The sequence below is a fragment of the Coturnix japonica genome, unplaced genomic scaffold (genome assembly GCF_054131305.1).
Source record: "Coturnix japonica strain WE unplaced genomic scaffold, WE-NBRP24 Scf239, whole genome shotgun sequence".
NCBI lineage: Eukaryota > Metazoa > Chordata > Aves > Galliformes > Phasianidae > Coturnix > Coturnix japonica.
In genome coordinates this window covers 6,940-27,006 of record NW_028189142.1, presented here as the reverse complement: position 1 = coordinate 27,006, position 20,067 = coordinate 6,940, and the positions used below count along the sequence as shown (strand labels likewise).

Here is a 20,067-nt window from a genome sequence, read left to right as displayed (position 1 = left end):
CCCCATATCACCCCATAACCCCATATCCCCCCTATCCACCCCATATCCCCCCCTATACCCCCATAACCCCCCTATAACCCCCCATAACCCCCTTAACCCCACTCTACAACCCCATAACCCCCCCATATCCCCCTATAACCCCCCTATAACCCCCCATATCCCCCCATATCCCCCCCTATAACCCCCCCAGACCCCCTTTAACCCCCCATATCCCCCCATATCCCCCCATAACCCCCCATAACCCCCCCATAACCCCCATATCCCCCCTATAACACCCCCTAACCCCCCCTTTAACCTCACTATCCCAGTCTACAACCCCATAACTCCACTCTAAAACCCCATATCCCCCCCTATAACACCCCCCAGACCCCCTTTAGCCCCCATATCCCCCCATAACCACCCTACAACCCCATAACCCCATATCCCCCCCTATACCCCCCATATCCCCCCATATCCCCCCCATATCCCCCCTATATCCCCCCATAACCACCCCAGACCCCCTTTAACCCCCCATAACCCCCCCATATCCCCCCATAACTGCCCCATATCCCCCCATCACCCCACTCTACAACCCCATAACCCCCCCATATTCCCCCCTATAACCCCCCCAGACCCCCTATAAACCCCCATATCCCCCCATAACCCCCCATATCCCCCCCTATACCCCCCATATCCCCCCATAACCCCCCATAACCCCCCATATCCCCCCATATCACCCCATAACCCCCCATATCCCCCTATATCCACCCCATATCCCCCCATATCCCCCCATAACCCCCCTATAACCCCCCATATCCCCCCATCACCCCACTCTACAACTCCATAACCCCCCATAACTCCACTCTAAAACCCCACACCCCCCCTATACCCCCCATATCCCCCCATAACCCCCCCATAACCCCCCATAACCCCGTTAACCCCACTCTACAACCCCATAACCCCCCCATATCCCCCCCATAACCCCCCATAACCTCACTCTACAACCCCATAACCCCCCATATCCCCCCATAACCCACCCATATCCCCTCCATAACCCCCCATAACCCCCCATAACCCCTTTAACCCCTCATATCCCCCTATAACCCACCCAGACCCCCTTTAATCCCCCATATTCCCCCCATAACCCCCCATATCCCCCTATATCCCCCCCATAACCCCCCTATAACCCCCCATATCCCCCCATATCCCTCTATATCCCCCCATATCCCTCCATATCCCCCCCTATAACCCCCCCAGACCCCCATTAACCCCTTATAACCCCCTATATCCACCCCATCTCCCCCCATCTCCCCCCACACCCGCCCTATACCCCCCATACAATGGACCCCCCCCCGACTCCGGACCCCCGCCCTTTATTCCGCTCCCTTTCGTCCTTAACGTCGGACAACGCCTCGTTCTTCCTGAGCACGGACTCGGCCGTGGGGCGTCGTTTCGCCTCCGCTTTCCTCCTGCTCCGCCATCACGGCTCCCGCCTGGAGGCTCCATTGAGGCACCTCCAAAGGCTCCAACACCTTTTCGACTTGGATCCATCCAGCCCAGGCAACGGATACAGGAGTTTAGTGGCCGCCACCAAACGTTGTTTGGCTCACGCCGTGGCCAAGTGTCGCTACGTCTCGGCCCGAAGGAAGAGCGTGTTCTTTAGGAAGGAGCATAACGTGGCTGAATTGGAGGCCTATGGGGCAGCTCTGGGGCAGCTGAGGGCCCTGCTGTGTTTGGCGCAAGGGGTTTTGGCCTCCAGCCCCCAGGGGGCGCTGTTTGCCAGCGAGGAGTCGGGATTGGGGGACGCGGTGTTGGAGGAGTACAGCACCATGCATTGCGGGTGCTTCTATGGCAGGTGCCTGGGCTTCCAGGTAAGGGGTGGGGGCAGTGGGGGCAGTGGGGGCAATGGGGGCAATGGGGAGATTGGGGTCAATGAGGCCATTGGGCTCAAAGGGGTCAATGGGGCCATTGGGCTCAATGGGAAGATTGGGGTCATTGGGGCCATTGGGGTCAATGAGGCCATTGGGGTCAATGGGGAGATTGGGGTCAATGAGGCCATTGGGGTCAATGGGGCCATTGGGGTAAATGGGAAGATTGGGGTCATTGGGGCCATTGGGCTCAATGGGGTCAATGGGGCCATTGGGGTCAATGGGAAGATTGGGGTCATTGGGGCCATTGGGGTCATTGGGATAAATGGAGTCAATGGGGTCAATAGAGTCAATGGGCTCAATGGGGTCAGTGGGGCCATTGGGGTCAATGGAGTCAATGGGGTCAATGGGGCCATTGGGCTCAATCTGCTCAATGGGGTCAATGGGGCTATAGTGTTCAATGTGCTCAATGGGCTCAATGGGGCCATAGTGCTCAATGGGGTCAATGGGGCCATAGTGCTCAATGGGGCCAATTGATGTATGGGGCGCCCTATGGGGCGGCTCTGGGGCAGCTGAGGGCCCTGCTGTGTTTGGCGCAAGGGGTTTTGGCCTCCAGCCCCCAGGGGGCGCTGTTTGCCAGCGAGGAGTCGGGATTGGGGGACGCGGTGTTGGAGGAGTACAGCACCATGCATTGCGGGTGCTTCTATGGCAGGTGCCTGGGCTTCCAGGTAAGGGATGGGGGCAGTGGGGGCTATGAGGTTGTTGGGGTCAATGGGGGCAATGGGCTCAATGGGGACATTGGGGTCAATGGGGTCAGTGGGGCCATTGGGGTCAATGGGAAGATTGGGGTCGTTGGGGCGATTGGGGTCAATGGGAAGATTGGGGTCGTTGGGGCCATTGGGGTCATTGGGCTCAATGGGGTCAATGGGGTCAATGGGGCCATTGGGTTGAATGGGGCCATTGGGCTCAATGGAGTCAATGGGGTCAATGGGGTCAATGGAGTCAATGGGGTCAATGGAGTCAGTTGGGTCAATGGAGTCAATGGGGTCAATGGGCTCAATGGGGTCAATGGGGTCAATAGAGTCAATGGGGTCAATGGAGTCAATGGGGTCAATGGGCTCAATGGGGTCAGTGGAGTCAATGGAGTCAATGGGGTCAATGGAGTCAATGGGGTCAATGGGGTCAATGGGGTCAATAGAGTCAATGGGGTCAATGGAGTCAATGGGGTCAATGGGCTCAATGGGGTCAGTGGAGTCAATGGAGTCAATGGGGTCAATGGAGTCAATGGGGTCAATGGGGTCAATAGAGTCAATGGGGTCAATGGAGTCAATGGGGTCAATGGGGCCATTGGGGTCAATGGGATCAATAGAGTCAATGGGGTCAATAGAGTCAATGGGGTCAATGGGGCCACAGTGTTCAATGGGCTCAATGGGGTCAATGGGGCCATAGTGCTCAATGGGGTCAGTGGGGCCATAGTGTTCAATGGGCTCAATGGGGCCATAGTGCTCAATGGGGCCAATTGATGTATGGGGCGCCCTATGGGGCGGCTCTGGGGCAGCTGAGGGCCCTGCTGTGTTTGGCGCAAGGGGTTTTGGCCTCCAGCCCCCAGGGGGCGCTGTTTGCCAGCGAGGAGTCGGGATTGGGGGACGCGGTGTTGGAGGAGTACAGCACCATGCATTGCGGGTGCTTCTATGGCAGGTGCCTGGGCTTCCAGGTAAGGGATGGGGGCTATGGGGGCAGTGGGGGCAATGGGGTCAATGGGGCCATTGGGGTCAATGGGGGCAATGGGGTCAATGGGGCCATTGGGCTCAATGGGAAGATTGGGGTCAATGGGGACATTGGGGTCAATGGGGGCAATGGGGCCATTGGGGTCAATGGGGCCATTGGGGTCAATGGGGCCATTAGGGTCAATGGGGTCAATGGGGCCATTGGGCTCAATGGGAAGATTGGGGTCAATGAGGCCATTGGGCTCAATGGGGTCAATGGGCTCAATGGGCTCAATGGGGTCAATGGGGGCAATGAGGTCAACGGGCTCAATGGGGTCAATGGGGCCATAGTGGTCAATGGGCTCAATGGGGTCAATGGGCTCAATGGGGTCAATGAGGTCAATGGGCTCAATGGGGTCAATGGGGCCAATGGAGTCAATGGGGTCAATGGGGCCATAGTGGTCAATGGGATCAATAGAGTCAATGGGGTCAATGGAGTCAATGGGGTCAATGAGGCCATTGGGGTCAATGGGGCCATTGGGTTGAATGGGGCCATTGGGGTCAATGGGCTCAATAGAGTCAATGGGGTCAATGGAGTCAATGGGGTCAATAGAGTCATTGGGGTCAATGGAGTCAATGAGGCCATTGGGGTCAATAGAGTCAATGGGGTCAATGGAGTCAATGAGGCCATTGGGGTCAATGGGGTCAATGGGCTCAATGGGGTCAATGCAGTCAATGGGCTCAATAGGGACATTGGGCTCCATGGAGTCAATGGGGTCAATAGAGTCAATGGGGTCAATGGAGTCAATGGGGTCAATAGAGTCAATGGGGTCAATGGAGTCATTGGGGTCAATGGGCTCAATGGGGTCAATGGGCTCAATGGGGTCAGTGGGGCCATTGGGGTCAATGGAGTCAATGGGGTCAATGGGGTCATTGGGCTCAATGGGCTCAATGGGGCCATAGTGCTCAATGAGGCCAATTGATGTATGGGGCGCCCTATGGGGCGGCTCTGGGGCAGCTGAGGGCCCTGCTGTGTTTGGCGCAAGGGGTTTTGGCCTCCAGCCCCCAGGGGGCGCTGTTTGCCAGCGAGGAGTCGGGATTGGGGGACGCGGTGTTGGAGGAGTACAGCACCATGCATTGCGGGTGCTTCTATGGCAGGTGCCTGGGCTTCCAGGTAAGGGGTGGGGGCAGTGGGGTCAATGGGGGCAATGGGGTTAATGGGGACATTGGGGTCAATGAGGCCATTGGGGTCGTTGGGGCCATTGGGGTCAATGGGGCCATTGGGCTCAATGGACTCAATGGGGTCAATGGAGTCAATGGGGTCAATGAGGCCATTGGGCTCAATGGGAAGATTGGGGTCGTTGGGGCCATTGGGGTCAATGGGCTGAATGGAGTCAATGTGGTCAATGGAGGCAATGGGGTCAATGGGCTCAATGGGGTCAATGGGCTCAATGGGGTCAATGGGCTCAATGGGGTCAATGGAGTCAATGGGGTCAATGGGGCCATTGGGCTCATTGGGGTCAATGGAGTCAATGGGGTCAATAGAGTCATTGGGGTCAATGGGGTCATTGGGGTCAATGGAGTCAATGGGGTCAATAGAGTCAATAGGGTCAATGGGGTCAATGGGGTCAATGGAGTCAATGGGGTCAATGGGGCCATTAGGGTCAATGGGAAGATTGGGGTCATTGGGGCCATTGGGCTCAATGGGCTCAATGGGGGCAATGAGGTCAATGGGCTCAATGGGGTCAATGGGGCCATAGTGGTCAATGGACTCAATGGGGTCAATGGGCTCAATGGGGTCAGTGGGGCCATTGGGGTCAATGGAGTCAATGGGGTCAATGGGGTCAATGGGGCCATAGTGGTCAATGGGATCAATAGAGTCAATGGGGTCAATAGAGTCAATGGGGTCAATGGGGCCATAGTGCTCAATGGGGCCGATTGATGTATGGGGCGCCCTATGGGGCGGCTGTGGGGCAGCTGAGGGCCCTGCTGTGTTTGGCGCAAGGGGTTTTGGCCTCCAGCCCCCAGGGGGCGCTGTTTGCCAGCGAGGAGTCGGGATTGGGGGACGCGGTGTTGGAGGAGTACAGCACCATGCATTGCGGGTGCTTCTATGGCAGGTGCCTGGGCTTCCAGGTAAGGGGATCAATGGGGGCTATGGGGGCAATGAGGTTGTTGGGGTCAATGGGGGCAATGGGGTCAATGGGGCCATTGGGGTCAATGGGGTCATTGGGCTCAATGGGGAGATTGGGGTCGTTGGGGCCATTGGGGTCAATGGGGTCAATGGGGACATTGGGGTCAATGGGGGCAATAGGGCCATTGGGGTCAATGGGGAGATTGGGGTCGTTGGGGCCATTGGGGTCAATGGAGTCAATGGGGTCAATGGGGTCAATGGAGTGAATAGAGTCAATGGGGTCAATGGAGTCAATGGGGTCAATGGGGCCATTGGGTTGAATGGGGCCATTGGGGTCAATGGGCTCAATAGAGTCAATGGGGTCAATGGAGTCAATGGGGTCAATGAGGCCATTGGGGTCAATGGAGTCAATGGGGTCAATAGAGTCATTGGGGTCAATGGGCTCAATGGGCTCAATGGAGTCAATGGGGTCAATAGAGTCAATAGGGTCAATGGGGTCAATAGGGTCAATGGAGTCAATGGGGTCAATGGGGCCATTAGGGTCAATGGGAAGATTGGGGTCATTGGGGCCATTGGGCTCAATGGGCTCAATGGGGGCAATGAGGTCAATGGGCTCAATGGGGTCAATGGGGCCATAGTGGTCAATGGACTCAATGGGGTCAATGGGCTCAATGGGGTCAGTGGGGCCATTGGGGTCAATGGAGTCAATGGGGTCAATGGGGTCAATGGGGGCATAGTGGTCAATGGGATCAATAGAGTCAATGGGGTCAATAGAGTCAATGGGCTCAATGGGGCCATAGTGTTCAATGGACTCAATGGGCTCAATGGGGCCATAGTGTTCAATGGGCTCAATGGGGCCATAGTGCTCAATGGGGCCAATTGATGTATGGGGCGCCCTATGGGGCGGCTCTGGGGCAGCTGAGGGCCCTGCTGTGTTTGGCGCAAGGGGTTTTGGCCTCCAGCCCCCAGGGGGCGCTGTTTGCCAGCGAGGAGTCGGGATTGGGGGACGCGGTGTTGGAGGAGTACAGCACCATGCATTGCGGGTGCTTCTATGGCAGGTGCCTGGGCTTCCAGGTAAGGGGTGGGGGCAGTGGGGGCAGTGGGGGCAATGGGGTCAATGGGGCCATTGGGGTCAATGGGGTTAATGGGGGCAATGGGGTCATTGGGGTCAATGGGGCCATTGGGGTCAATGGGGCCATTGGGGTCAATGGGAAGATTGGGGTCATTGGGGCCATTGGGCTCAATGGGGTCAATGGGGCCATTGGGCTCAATGGAGAGATTGGGGTCAATGAGGCCATTGGGCTCAATGGGGTCAATGGGGCCATTGGGCTCAATGGGAAGATTGGGGTCATTGGGGCCATTGGGCACATTGGGCTCAATGGGGGCAATGAGGTCAATGGGCTCAATGGGGTCAATGGGGCCATAGTGGTCAATGGGCTCAATGGGGTCAATGGGCTCAATGGGGCCAGTGGGGCCATTGGGGTCAATGGAGTCAATGGGGTCAATGAGGCCATTGGGGTCAATGGGGCCATTGGGTTGAATGGGGCCATTGGGGTCAATGGGCTCAATAGAGTCAATGGGGTCAATGGAGTCAATGGGGTCAATAGAGTCATTGGGGTCAATGGGGTCAATGGGCTCAATGGGATCAATAGAGTCAATGGGGTCAATGGAGTCAATGGGGCCATAGTGTTCAATGTGCTCAATGGGCTCAATGGGGCCATAGTGCTCAATGTGCTCAATGGGGTCAATAGGGCCATAGTGTTCAATGGGCTCAATGGGGTCAATGGGGCCATAGTGTTCAATGGGCTCAATGGGCTCAATAGGGCCATAGTGTTCAATGTGCTCAATGGGGTCAATGGGGCCATAGTGTTCAATGGGCTCAATGGGGCCATAGTGCTCAATGGGGCCAATTGATGTATGGGGCGCCCTATGGGGCGGCTGTGGGGCAGCTGAGGGCCCTGCTGTGTTTGGCGCAAGGGGTTTTGGCCTCCAGCCCCCAGGGGGCGCTGTTTGCCAGCGAGGAGTCGGGATTGGGGGACGCGGTGTTGGAGGAGTACAGCACCATGCATTGCGGGTGCTTCTATGGCAGGTGCCTGGGCTTCCAGGTAAGGGGTGGGGGCAATGGGGGCTATGGGGAGATTGGGGTCAATGGGGCCATTGGGGTCAATGGGGCCATTGGGGTCAATGGAGGAGTACAGCACCATGCATTGCGGGTGCTTCTATGGCAGGTGCCTGGGCTTCCAGGTAAGGGGTGGGGGCAATGGGGGCTATGGGGTCAATGGGGGCAATGGGGTCAATGGGGGCAATGGGGGCAATGAGGTTGTTGGGGTCAATGGGGCCATTGGGGTCAATGGGGTCAATGGGGCCATTGGGGTCAATGGGGAGATTGGGGTCATTGGGGCCATTGGGGTCATTGGGCTCAATGGGGTCAATGGAGTCAATGGGGCCATTGGGGTCAATGGGCTCAATGGGGTCAAAGGGGCCATTGGGCTCAATGGGAAGATTGGGGTCATTGGGGCCATTGGGGTCATTGGGCTCAATGGGGGCAATGAGGTCAATGAGGCCATTGGGGTCAATGGGGCCATTGGGTTGAATGGGGCCATTGGGGTCAATGGGCTCAATAGAGTCAATGGGGTCAATGGAGTCAATGGGGCCATTGGGCTCAATGGGGTCAGTAGAGTCAATGGGGTCAATGGGGCCATAGTGTTCAATGGGCTCAATGGGGTCAATGGAGTCAATGGGCTCAATGGGGTCAATGGGGCCATAGTGGTCAATGGGGTCATGGGGCCATAGTGGTCAATGGGATCAATAGAGTCAATGGGGTCAATAGAGTCAATGGGGTCAATGGGGCCATAGTGTTCAATGGGCTCAATGGGGTCAATGAGGCCATAGTGTTCAATGTGCTCAATGGAGTCAATGGGCTCAATGGGCTCAATGGGGCCATTGTTGTCAATGGGGCTACTGGGATCAATGGAGTCAATGGAGTCTTTGGGTCAATGGCTCCATTGTTGTCAGTGGGGCCATTGGGATCAATGGACTCAATGGAATCAATGGAGTCAATGGGATCAATGGAGTCAATGGGATCAATGGAGTCAATAGAGTCAATAGAGTCAATGGGGTTAATGGGATCAATGGGATCAATGGAGTCAATGGGATCAATGGGATCAATGGGGTCATTGGGCTCAGTGGGGCCATTGGGGTCAATGGGCTCAATGGTTCCATTGTTGTCAATGGGGCTACTGGGATCAATGGGCTCAATGGATTCAATGGAGTCAATGGAATCAATGGAATCAATGGGGCCATTGGGGTCAATGGAGTCAATGGGGTCAATGGAGTTAATGGGATCAATGGAGTCAATGGGGCCATTGGGCTCAATGGATTCAATGGGATCAATGGGATCAATGGCTCCATTGTTGTCAATGGGGCTACTGGGATCAATGGGCTCAATGGGGTCAATGAGGTCAATGGGCTCAATGGAATCAATGGAATCAATGGGCTCAATGGAGTCAATGGGCTCAATGGGTTCAATAGAGTCAGTGGAGTCAATGGGGTCAATGGGATCAATGGACTCAATGGGCTCAATGGCTCCATTGTTGTCAATGGGGCTACTGGGATCAATGGAGTCAATGGGGTCATTGGGGTCAATGGGATCAATGGAGTCAATGGGCTCAATGGGCTCAATGGAGTCAATGGGGCCATTGGGCTCAATGGGCTCAATGAGCTCAATGGGGTCAATGGGATCAATGGGGTCAATGGGGTCAATGGAGTCAATGGGGCCATTGGGTTCAATGGGGTCAATAGAGTCAATGGGCTCAATGGCTCCATTGTTGTCAGTGGGGCTACTGGGATCAATGGAGTCAATGGAATCAATGGAATCAATGGGGCCATTGTGGTCAATGGGGTCAATGAAATCAATGGGCTCAATGAAATCAATGGGATCAATGGGCTCAATGGCTCCATTGTTGTCAATGGGGCTACTGGGATCAATGGATTCAATGGGGTCAATGGATTCAATGGAGTCAATGGACTCAATGGAGTCAATGGGATCAATGGAGTCAATGGGCTCAACGGACTCAATGGACTCAATGGACTCAATGGGCTCAATGGCTCCATTGTTGTCAATGGGGCCATTGGGCTCAATGGGCTCAATGGAATCAATGGGATCAATGGAGTCAATGGGGTCAATGGAATCAATGGACTCAATGGGCTCAGTGGCTCCATTGTTGTCAATGGAGTCAATGGAGTCAATGGGGTCAATGGAGTCAATGGGCTCAATGGGCTCAATGGAATCAATGGGCTCAATGGGATCAATGGAATCAATGGGGTCACTGCTGATTTCAATGGGGTGTGTGTGTCCCCTCCCCCTTTTATTTGTGCCCAGTTTGTTCCGTCCATGAGGCCCCTCCTGCAGAGCATCGCCATCGGCCTGGTGTCCTATGGGGAGATCTACCACTGCGGGGGGGCAGGGCTCGGTCAGTATGGGGCTATGGGGCGCTATGGGGTCTGTATGGGGTTCTGTGGGGCTCTATGGGGTCCCTATGGGTCTTTATAGGGATCTATGTGGCTCTATGGGTCTCTATGGGGTTCTATGGGGCTCTATGGGGTCTCTTTGGGTCTCTATGGGGCTCTATGGGGCGCTATGGGGTCTCTGTGGGGCTCTGTGGGGCTCTATGGGGCGCTATGGGTCTCTATGGGGTCTCTTTGGGGCTTTATGGGGCTCTATGGGGCTCTATGGGGCTCTATGGGGTCTCTATGGGGTTCTATGGGTCTCTATGGGTTCTCTGTGGGGTTCTATGGGTCTCTATGGGTTCTCTATGGGGTCTCTGTGGGTCTCTATGGGTCTCTATGGGGTTCTATGGGTCTCTATGGGTTCTCTATGGGGTCTCTATGGGTCTCTGTGGGTCTCTGTGGGTCTCTGTGGGGTCTCTTTGGGTCTCTATGGGGCTCTATGGGGTCACAATGTGTGGTTATGGGGTTATATGGGGTTGTAATGGTGTCCTATGGGGAGATCTACCACTGCGGGGGGGCAGGGCTCGGTCAGTATGGGGCTATGGGGCGCTATGGGGCTCTATGGGGCTCTATGGGGTTATATGGGGTTGTAATGGTGTCCTATGGGGAGATCTACCACTGCGGGGGGGCAGGGCTCGGTCAGTATGAGGCTATGGGGCGCTATGGGGCTCTATGGGGTTCTATGGGGCTCTATGGGGCTCTATGGGGGCTCTATGGGGCTCTGTGGGGCTCTATGGGCTCCCTATGGGTCTTTATAGGGATCTATGGGGCTCTATGGGTCTCTGTGGGGTCTCTATGGGGCTCTATGGGGCGCTATGGGGTCTCTGTGGGGCTCTATGGGGCTCTATGGGGTCACAATGTGTGGCTATGGGGTTATATGGGGTTGTAATGGTGTCCTATGGGGAGATCTACCACTGCGGGGGGGCAGGGCTCGGTCAGTATGGGGCTATGGGGCGCTATGGGGCTCTATGGGGCTCTATGGGGCTGTATGGGGTTCTGTGGGGCTCTATGGGTCTCTATGGGGCTATATGGGGTTCTATGGGGCTATATGGGGTTCTATGGGGTCTCTATGGGGTTCTATGGGACTCTATGGGGCTCTGTGTGAACCTATGTGTCTCTATGTGTCTCTATGGGGCTCTATGGGGGCTCTATGGGACTCTGTGGGGTCTCTGTGGGTCTCTGTGGGTCTCTATGGGTCTCTATGGGGTTCTATGGGTCTCTATGGTTTCTCTATGGGGTCTCTATGGGTCTCTATGGGTCTCTGTGGGTCTCTGTGGGGTCTCTATGGGTCTCTATGGGGTCTCTATGGGGCTCTATGGGGCTCTGTGGGGTCACAATGTGTGGTTATGGGGTTATATGGGGTTGTAATCGTGTCCTATGGGGAGATCTACCACTGCGGGGGGGCAGGGCTCGGTCAGTATGGGGCTATGGGGCGCTATGGGGCTCTATGGGTCTCTATGGGTCTCTATGGGGCTCTATGGGGTCTCTATGGGGCTCTATGGGGTCTTTATGGGGCTCTATGGGGCACTATGGGGCTCTATGGGGCTCTATGGGACACGATGGGGCTCTAGGGGTCTCTATGGGGCTCTATGGGTCTCTATGGGGGCTCTGTGGGGATCTATGGGGTCTCTATGGGGCTCTATGGGTCTCTATGGGGCTCTATGGGGTCTCTATGGGGCACTATAGGGCTCTATGGGGCTCTATGGGGTCTCTATGGGGTCACAATGTGTGGTTATGGGGTTATATGGGGTTGTAATGGTGTCCTATGGGGAGATCTACCACTGCGGGGGGGCAGGGCTCGGTCAGTATGGGGCTATGGGGCTCTATGGGGTCTCTATGGGGTTCTATGGGGTCTCTATGGGGTTCTATGGGGTCTCTATGGGGCTCTATGGGGATCTGTGTGGCTCTATGGGTCTCTATGGGGTCTCTATGGGGCTCTATGGGGTCTCTATGGGGTTCTATGGGGTCTCTATGGGGCTCTATGGGGCTCTGTGTGACCCTATGTGTCTCTATGGGGCTCTATGGGGCTCTATGGGGATCTGTGTGGCTCTATGGGTCTCTATGGGGTCTCTATGGGGCGCTATGGGGTCTCTATGGGTCTTTATAGGGATCTGTGGAGCTCTATGGGGTCTCTATGGGGCGCTATGGGGCTCTATGGGGTTCTATGGGTCTTTATAGGGATCTATGGGGCTCTATGGGTCTCTATGGGGTTCTATGGGGCTCTATGGGGTCTCTTTGGGTCTCTATGGGGCTCTATGGGGCGCTATGGGGTCTCTATGGGGCTCTATGGGGCTCTATGGGGCGCTATGGGTCTCTATGGGGCTCTATGGGGATCTGAGTGGCTCTTCGTGGTCTCTATGGGGCTCTATGGGGTCTCTATGGGGCTCTATGGGGCTGTATGGGGTATCTATGGGGCTCTATAGGGATCTGTGTGGCTCTATGGGGTCTCTATGGGGCACTATAGGGCTCTATGGGGCTCTATGGGGTCACAATGTGTGGTTATGGGGTTATATGGGGTTGTAATGGTGTCCTATGGGGAGATCTACCACTGCGGGGGGGCAGGGCTCGGTCAGTATGGGGCTATGCGGCGCTATGGGGCTCTATGGGGTCTCTATGGGGTTCTATGGGGTCTCTATGGGGTTCTATGGGGTCTCTATGGGGCTCTATGGGGATCTGTGTGGCTCTATGGGTCTCTATGGGGTCTCTATGGGGCTCTATGGGGTCTCTATGGGGTTCTATGGGGTCTCTATGGGGTTCTATGGGGCTCTGTGTGACCCTATGTGTCTCTATGGGGCTCTATGGGGCTCTATGGGGATCTGTGTGGCTCTATGGGTCTCTATGGGGTCTCTATGGGGCGCTATGGGGTCTCTATGGGTCTTTATAGGGATCTATGGAGCTCTATGGGTCTCTATGGGGTCTCTATGGGACTCTATGGGTCTCTATGGGGCTCTATGGGGTGCTATGGGGTCTCTGTGGGGCTCTGTGGGTCTCTATGGGTCTCTATGGGGCTCTATGGGGCGCTATGGGGTCTCTATAGGGATCTTTGTGTCTCTATGGGGTCTCTATGGGGCTCTATGGGTCTCTGTGGGGTCTCTATGGGGCTCTATGGGGTCTCTATGGGGTTCTATGGGGCTCTATGTGGTCTCTATTGGGTCTCTATGGGGTCTCTTTAGGTCTCTATGGGGTCACAATGTGTGGTTATGGGGTTATATGGGGTTGTAATGGTGTCCTATGGGGAGATCTACCACTGCGGGGGGGCAGGGCTCAGTCAGTATGGGGCTATGGGGCGCTATGGGGCTCTATGGGGCTCTATGGGTCTCAATGGGGGCTGTATGGGGCTCTATGCGGCTCTATGGGGCTCTATGGGGCGCTATGGGGTTCTATGGGGCTCTATGTGGCTCTATGGGGTCCCTATGGGTCTTTATAGGGATCTATGGGGCTCTATGGGGTTCTATGGGGTTCTATGGGGCTCTATGGGGCTCTATGGGGCTCTATGTGGTCTCTATGGGGTCTCTATGGGGTTCTATGGGGTCTCTATGGGGTTCTATGGGGCTCTATGTGGGCTCTATGGGGCTCTATGGGGCTCTATGTGGTCTCTATGGGGCTCTATGGGGTCTCTGTGGGGATCTATGGGGCTCTATGGGGATCTGTGTGGCTCTATGGGTCTCTATGGGGTCTCTATGGGGCGCTATGGGATCTCTATGGGGTCACAATGTGTGGTTATGGGGTTATATGGGGTTGTAATGGTGTCCTATGGGGAGATCTACCACTGCGGGGGGGCAGGGCTTGGTCAGTATGGGGCTATGGGGCTCTATGGGGATCTATGGGGTTCTATGGGGCTCTATGTGGTCTCTATGGGGCTGTATGGGGCTCTATGAGGATCTGTGTGGCTCTATGGGTCTCTATGGGGTCTCTATGGGGCGCTATGGGGTCTCTATGGGTCTTTATAGGGATCTATGGGGCTCTATGGGGTCTCTTTAGGTCTCTATGGGGTCACAATGTGTGGTTATGGGGTTATTTGGGGTTGTAATGGTGTCCTATGGGGAGATCTACCACTGCGGGGGGGCAGGGCTCGGTCAGTATGGGGCTATGGGGCTCTATGGGGCTCTATGGGGTCTGTATGGGGTTCTATGGGGTCTCTATGGGGTTCTATGGGGTCTCTATGGGGCTCTATGGGGATCTGTGTGGCTCTATGGGTCTCTATGGGGTCTCTATGGGGCTCTATGGGGTCTCTATGGGGTTCTATGGGGTCTCTATGGGGCTCTATGGGGCTCTGTGTGACCCTATGTGTCTCTATGGGGCTCTATGGGGCTCTATGGGGATCTGTGTGGCTCTATGGGTCTCTATGGGGTCTCTATGGGGCGCTATGGGGTCTCTATGGGTCTTTATAGGGATCTATGGAGCTCTATGGGTCTCTATGGGGTCTCTGTAGAGCTCTGTGGGTCTCTATGGGTCTCTATGGGGCTCTATGGGGCGCTATGGGGTCTCTATAGGGATCTTTGTGTCTCTATGGGGTCTCTATGGGGCTCTATGGGTCTCTGTGGGGTCTCTATGGGGCTCTATGGGGTCTCTATGGGGTTCTATGGGGCTCTATGTGGTCTCTATGGGGTCTCTATGGGGCTCTATGGGGTCTCTATGGGGTCACAATGTGTGGTTATGGGGTTATATGGGGTTGTAATGGTGTCCTATGGGGAGATCTACCACTGCAGGGGGGCAGGGCTCGGTCAGTATGGGGCTATGGGGCGCTATGGGGCTCTATGGGGCTCTATGTGACCCTATGGGGCTCTATGGGACTCTATGGGGTTGTATGGGGTATCTATGGGGCTCTGTTGAACTCTATGTGTCTCTATGGGGTCTCTATGGGGCTCTATGGGTCTCTGTGGGGCTCTATGGGGCGCTATGGGGCTCTATGGGGTCTCTTTGGGGCTCTATGTGTCTTTATGGGGCTCTATGGGGCTCTATGGGGCTCTATGTGTCTCTATGGGGTCTCTATGGGGCTCTATGGGTCTTTATGGGGCTCTATGGGTTTCTATGGGGCTCTATGATGCTCTATGTGTCTCTATGGGGTCTCTATGGGTCTCTATGGGGCTCTATGGGTCCCTATGTGTCCCTATGGGTCTCTATGGGGCTCTATGTGTCCCTATGGGTCCCTATGTGTCTCTATGGGTCCCTGTGTCCCTATGTGTTTCTATGGGGTCTCTATGTGTCTCTATGTGGCAGGCCTTGCCGCGGGCTCCCTGCTGTGGGGCAGCTATGGGTCCCTATGGGTCCCTATGGGACCCTATGGGTCTCTATGGGTCTCTATGTGTTTATATGGCATCTCTATGTGTCTCTATGGGTCTCTATGGGTCCCTATGTATTTATATGGTGTCTCTATGGGGCAGGCCTGGCCGCGGGCTCCCTGCTGTGGGGCAGCTATGGGTCTCTATGTGTCCCTATGTGTCTCTATGGGTCCCTATGTGTCCCTATGTGTCTCTATGGGTCTCTATATGTCCCTATGTGTCTCTATGGGTCCCTATGTGTCTCTATGGGTCTCTATGTGTCCCTATGGGGCTCTATGTGTCCCTATGTGTCCCTATGTGTCTCTATGTGTCCCTATGTGTTTCTATGGGGTCTCTATGTGTCTCTATGGGGCAGGGCTGGCCGCGGGCTCCCTGCTGTGGGGCAGCTATGGGTCTCTATGTGTCCCTATGTGTCCCTATGTGTCTCTATGGGTCCCTATGGGTCCCTATGTGTCTCTATGGGGCAGGCCTGGCCGCGGGCTCCCTGCTGTGGGGCAGCTATGTGTCCCTATGGGTCTCTATGTGTCCCTATGTGTCCCTATGGGGTCTCTATGTGTCTCTATGGGGCAGGCCTGGCCGCGGGCTCCCTGCTGTGGGGCAGCCGTTACGCTCTGGACCCTGAGCTCCGTGGGGCGGAATTTGAGCGTCTGACGCAGCGACTGGACGTGGGGTTTTGGAAAAGCTTCTGGAACCTGACGGAGAGTCAGCTGCTGGCTGTGAGTAACACTAAATCAACCCAAATCAACCCAAAATGGGCTTAAATGGGCCAAAATGGGAACAAAATGACCCAAAATGAGACCAAATGGGACCAAAATGACCCAAAATGGGACCAAATGGGACCAAAATGACCCAAAATGGGAACAAATAGGACCTAAATGGGCCCAAAATGACCTAAAATGGGCTTAAATGGGACCAAAATGTCCCAAAATGGGACCAAAATGGCCCAAAATGGGAACAAAATGCCCCAAAATGGGAACAAAATGACCCAAAACAGGATTAAATGGGACCAAAATGGGACCAAATAGGACCAAAATGACCCAAAATGGGACCAAAATGACCCAAAACGGGATTAAATGGGACCAAAATGACCCAAAATGGGCCCAAAATGGACCTAAAATGGGCTCAAATGGGACCAAATGGGCCCAATATGACCCAAAATGACCCAAAATGGACTCAAAATGGGACCAAATGGACCCAAAATGGGCTTAAATGGGCCCAAAATGAGATTAAATGGGACCAAAATGGGACCAAATGGGACCAAAATGACCCAAAATGGGATTAAATGGACCTAAAATAGGCCCAAAATGACTCAAAATGGGCCCAAATGGGACCAAAATGACCCAAAATGGGCCCAATTAGGACCAAGAGCCAGCTGCTGGCTGTGAGTAACCCTAGATCACCCAAAATCAGCCCAAAATGACCCAAAATGGGATTAAATGGGCCCAAAATGACCCAAAATGGGAACAAATAGGACCGAAATGGGATTAAATGGGCCCAAAATGACCCAAAATGGGAACAAATAGGACCTAAATGGGCCCAAAATGACCTAAAATGGGCTTAAATGGGACCAAAATGTCCCAAAATGGGCCCAAAATGACCCAAAAAGGGCCCAAATAGGAACAAAATGGCACCAGAATGGGCTCAAATGGGCCCAAAATGACCCAAAATGGGCCCAAAATGACCCAAAATGAAATCAAATGGGACCAAAATGACCCAAAATGGGACCAAAATGACCCAAAATGGGCCCAAAATGACCCAAAATGGGAACAAATAGGACCTAAATGGGCCCAAAATGACCTAAAATGGGCTTAAATGGGACCAAAATGGCCCAAAATGGGACCAAAATGGCCCAAAATGGGAACTAAATGACCCAAAATGGGCTGAAAATGGGACCAAAATGACCTAAAATGGGCTTAAATGGTACCAAAATGACCCAAAATGGGACCAAATGAGCCCAATATGACCCAAAATGGGAACAAATAGGTCCTAAATGGGCCCAAAATGGGCCCAAAATGACCTAAAATGGGCTTAATGGGACCAAAATGACCCAAAATGGGCCCAAAATGGGATTAAATGAGACCAAAATGACCCCAAATGGGCCCAAAATGACCCAAAATGGGATCTAATAGGACGGAGAGCCAACTGCTGGCTGTGAGTAACCTGAAATCAACCAAAATCAGCCCAAAATGACCCAAAATGGGATTAAATGGGCCCAAAATGGGATTAAATGGGCCCAAAATGGGATTAAATGGGACCAAAATGACCTAAAATGGGATTAAATGGGACCAAAATGACCTAAAATGGGATTAAATGGGACCAAAATGACCCAAAATGGGCCCAAAATGGGAACAAATGGACCCAAAATGACCCAAAATGGGCTTAAATGTGACCAAAATGGGACCAAATAGGACCAAAATGACCCAAAATGGGACCAAAATGGACTTAAATGGCACCAAAATGACCCAACATGGGCCCAAATAGGACCGAAATGGGCTCAAATGGGACCAAATGGGCCCAATATGACCCAAAATGGGAACAAATAGGACCTAAATGGACCCCAAATGACCCAAAATGGGCCCAAATGGGCCCAAAATGGACTCAAATGGGACCAAGATGACCCAAAACGGGCTTAAATGGCACCAAAATGACCCAAAATTGGCCCAAAATGACCCAAAATGGACTTAAATGGCACCAAAATGGCCCAAAATGGGAACAAAATAACCCAAAATGGGATTAAATGGGAACAAAATGACCGAAAATGGGCCCAAAATGGGACCAAAATGACCCAAAATGGGAACAAATAGGACCTAAATGTGCCCAAAATGACCCAAAATGGGAACAAATTGACCCAAAATGGGCCCAAAATGACCCAAAACGGGATTAAATGGGCCCAAAATGGGATTAAATGGGACCAAAATGACTCAAAATGGGAGCAAAATGACCCAAAATGGGACCAAAATGACCCAAAATGGGACCAAAATGACCCAAAATGGGATTAAATGGGACCATATGGGATATCCCATATGGGATTAAGGGATTTCTATATGGGATTACATGTTCCTCTATAGGATTATGACCCTATATATGGGTCCCTCACCCCACTGTTTCCCCCCATAGTCAGTAGCAGCGGCCGCGTCCCCCCCTGTGGGGCTGTGTAGGGTCCTGGCGCTGCCCCCCGACCCCATAGAGCTGCCCCTTATAGGGGGGGACCCCGGGACCACCGTCACCATCCCCCCCCCCGTGGCTCACACCGGACCCGGCCCCGTCTACGTCAGGCTGCTGAGCTATCAGATGAGAGAGGGGCAGGTACGGCCCCATAACTTTATATGGGATTATGGGGTTTTATATGGGATTATGGGGTTTTATATGGGATTATGGGGTTTTATATGGGATTCTATGGGGTTATATGGGATTCTATGGGGTTCTATGGCATTATGTGGGGTTAGAAGTGGGTTTATGTGGGGTTCTATGGGGCTGCTGAGCTATCAGATGAGAGAGGGGCAGGTACGGCCCTATAACTTTATATGGGATTATGGGGTTTTATATGGGATTATGGGGTTTTATATGGGATTATGGGGTTTTATATGGGATTATGGGGTTTTATATGGGCTTATGGGGTTATTAATGGGATTATGGGGTTATATGGGATTATGGGGTTTTATATGGGATTCTATGGGGTTATATGGGATTATATGGGGTTATATAGGATTATATGGGGTTATATGGGATTATATGGGGTTATATGGGATTATATGGGGTTATATGGGATTATGGGGTTTTATATGGGATTATGGGGTTTTATATGGGATTATGGGGTTATTAATGGGATTTTGGGGTTATTAATGGGATTATGGGGTTATATATGGGATTATGGGGTTATATGGGATTATGGGGTTTTATATGGGATTCTATGGGGTTATATGGGATTATGGGGTTTTATATGGGATTATGGGGTTTTATATGGGATTATGGGGTTATATGGGATTCTATGGGGTTTTATATGGGATTCTATGGGGTTCTATGGCATTATGTGGGGTTAGAAGTGGGTTTATGTGGGGTTCTATGGGGCTGCTGTCCTATCAGATGAGAGAGGGGCAGGTACGGCCCCATAACTTATGGGGTTATATGGGATTATGGGGTTTTATATGGGATTATGGGGTTTTATATGGGATTATATGGGGTTATATGGGGTTATATGGCATTATGTGGGGTTAGAAGTGGGTTTATGTGGGGTTCTATGGGGCTGCTGAGCTATCAGATGAGAGAGGGGCAGGTACGGCCCTATAACTTATGGGGTTATATGGGATTATGGGGTTTTATATGGGATTATGGGGTTTTATATGGGATTATGGGGTTTTATATGGGATTATATGGGGTTTTATATGGGATTATGGGGTTTTATATGGTATTATGGGGTTATATGGGATTATGGGGTTTTATATGGGATTATGAGGTTATATGGGATTCTATGGGGTTTTATATGGGATTATATGGGATTTTATATGGGATTATGGGGTTTTATATGGGATTATGGGGTTTTATATGGGATTATGGGGTTTTATATGGGATTATGGGGTTTTAAATGGGATTAT

General features: G+C 53.2%; 2 protein-coding genes across 2 annotated transcripts; both read left to right on the top strand.

Annotated features, from left to right (window-relative positions):
• The first annotated feature begins 1,319 nt into the window (after positions 1 to 1,319).
• Positions 1,320 to 3,565, top strand: LOC146750946 (hormone-sensitive lipase-like). The gene is made up of 4 exons (XM_085535927.1): positions 1,320 to 1,970; positions 2,471 to 2,575; positions 3,457 to 3,509; positions 3,562 to 3,565. The coding sequence occupies exons 1-4, from the start codon at positions 1,320 to 1,322 to the stop codon at positions 3,563 to 3,565; spliced, it is 813 nt and encodes a 270-aa protein (XP_085392053.1).
• A 3,397-nt stretch (positions 3,566 to 6,962) lies between these two features.
• LOC146750945 (hormone-sensitive lipase-like) lies at positions 6,963 to 19,318 on the top strand. The gene is made up of 4 exons (XM_085535925.1): positions 6,963 to 7,789; positions 10,066 to 10,156; positions 16,046 to 16,191; positions 18,593 to 19,318. The coding sequence occupies exons 1-4, from the start codon at positions 7,598 to 7,600 to the stop codon at positions 19,316 to 19,318; spliced, it is 1,155 nt and encodes a 384-aa protein (XP_085392051.1). The 5' UTR covers positions 6,963 to 7,597.
• The last annotated feature ends 749 nt before the right edge of the window (positions 19,319 to 20,067 follow it).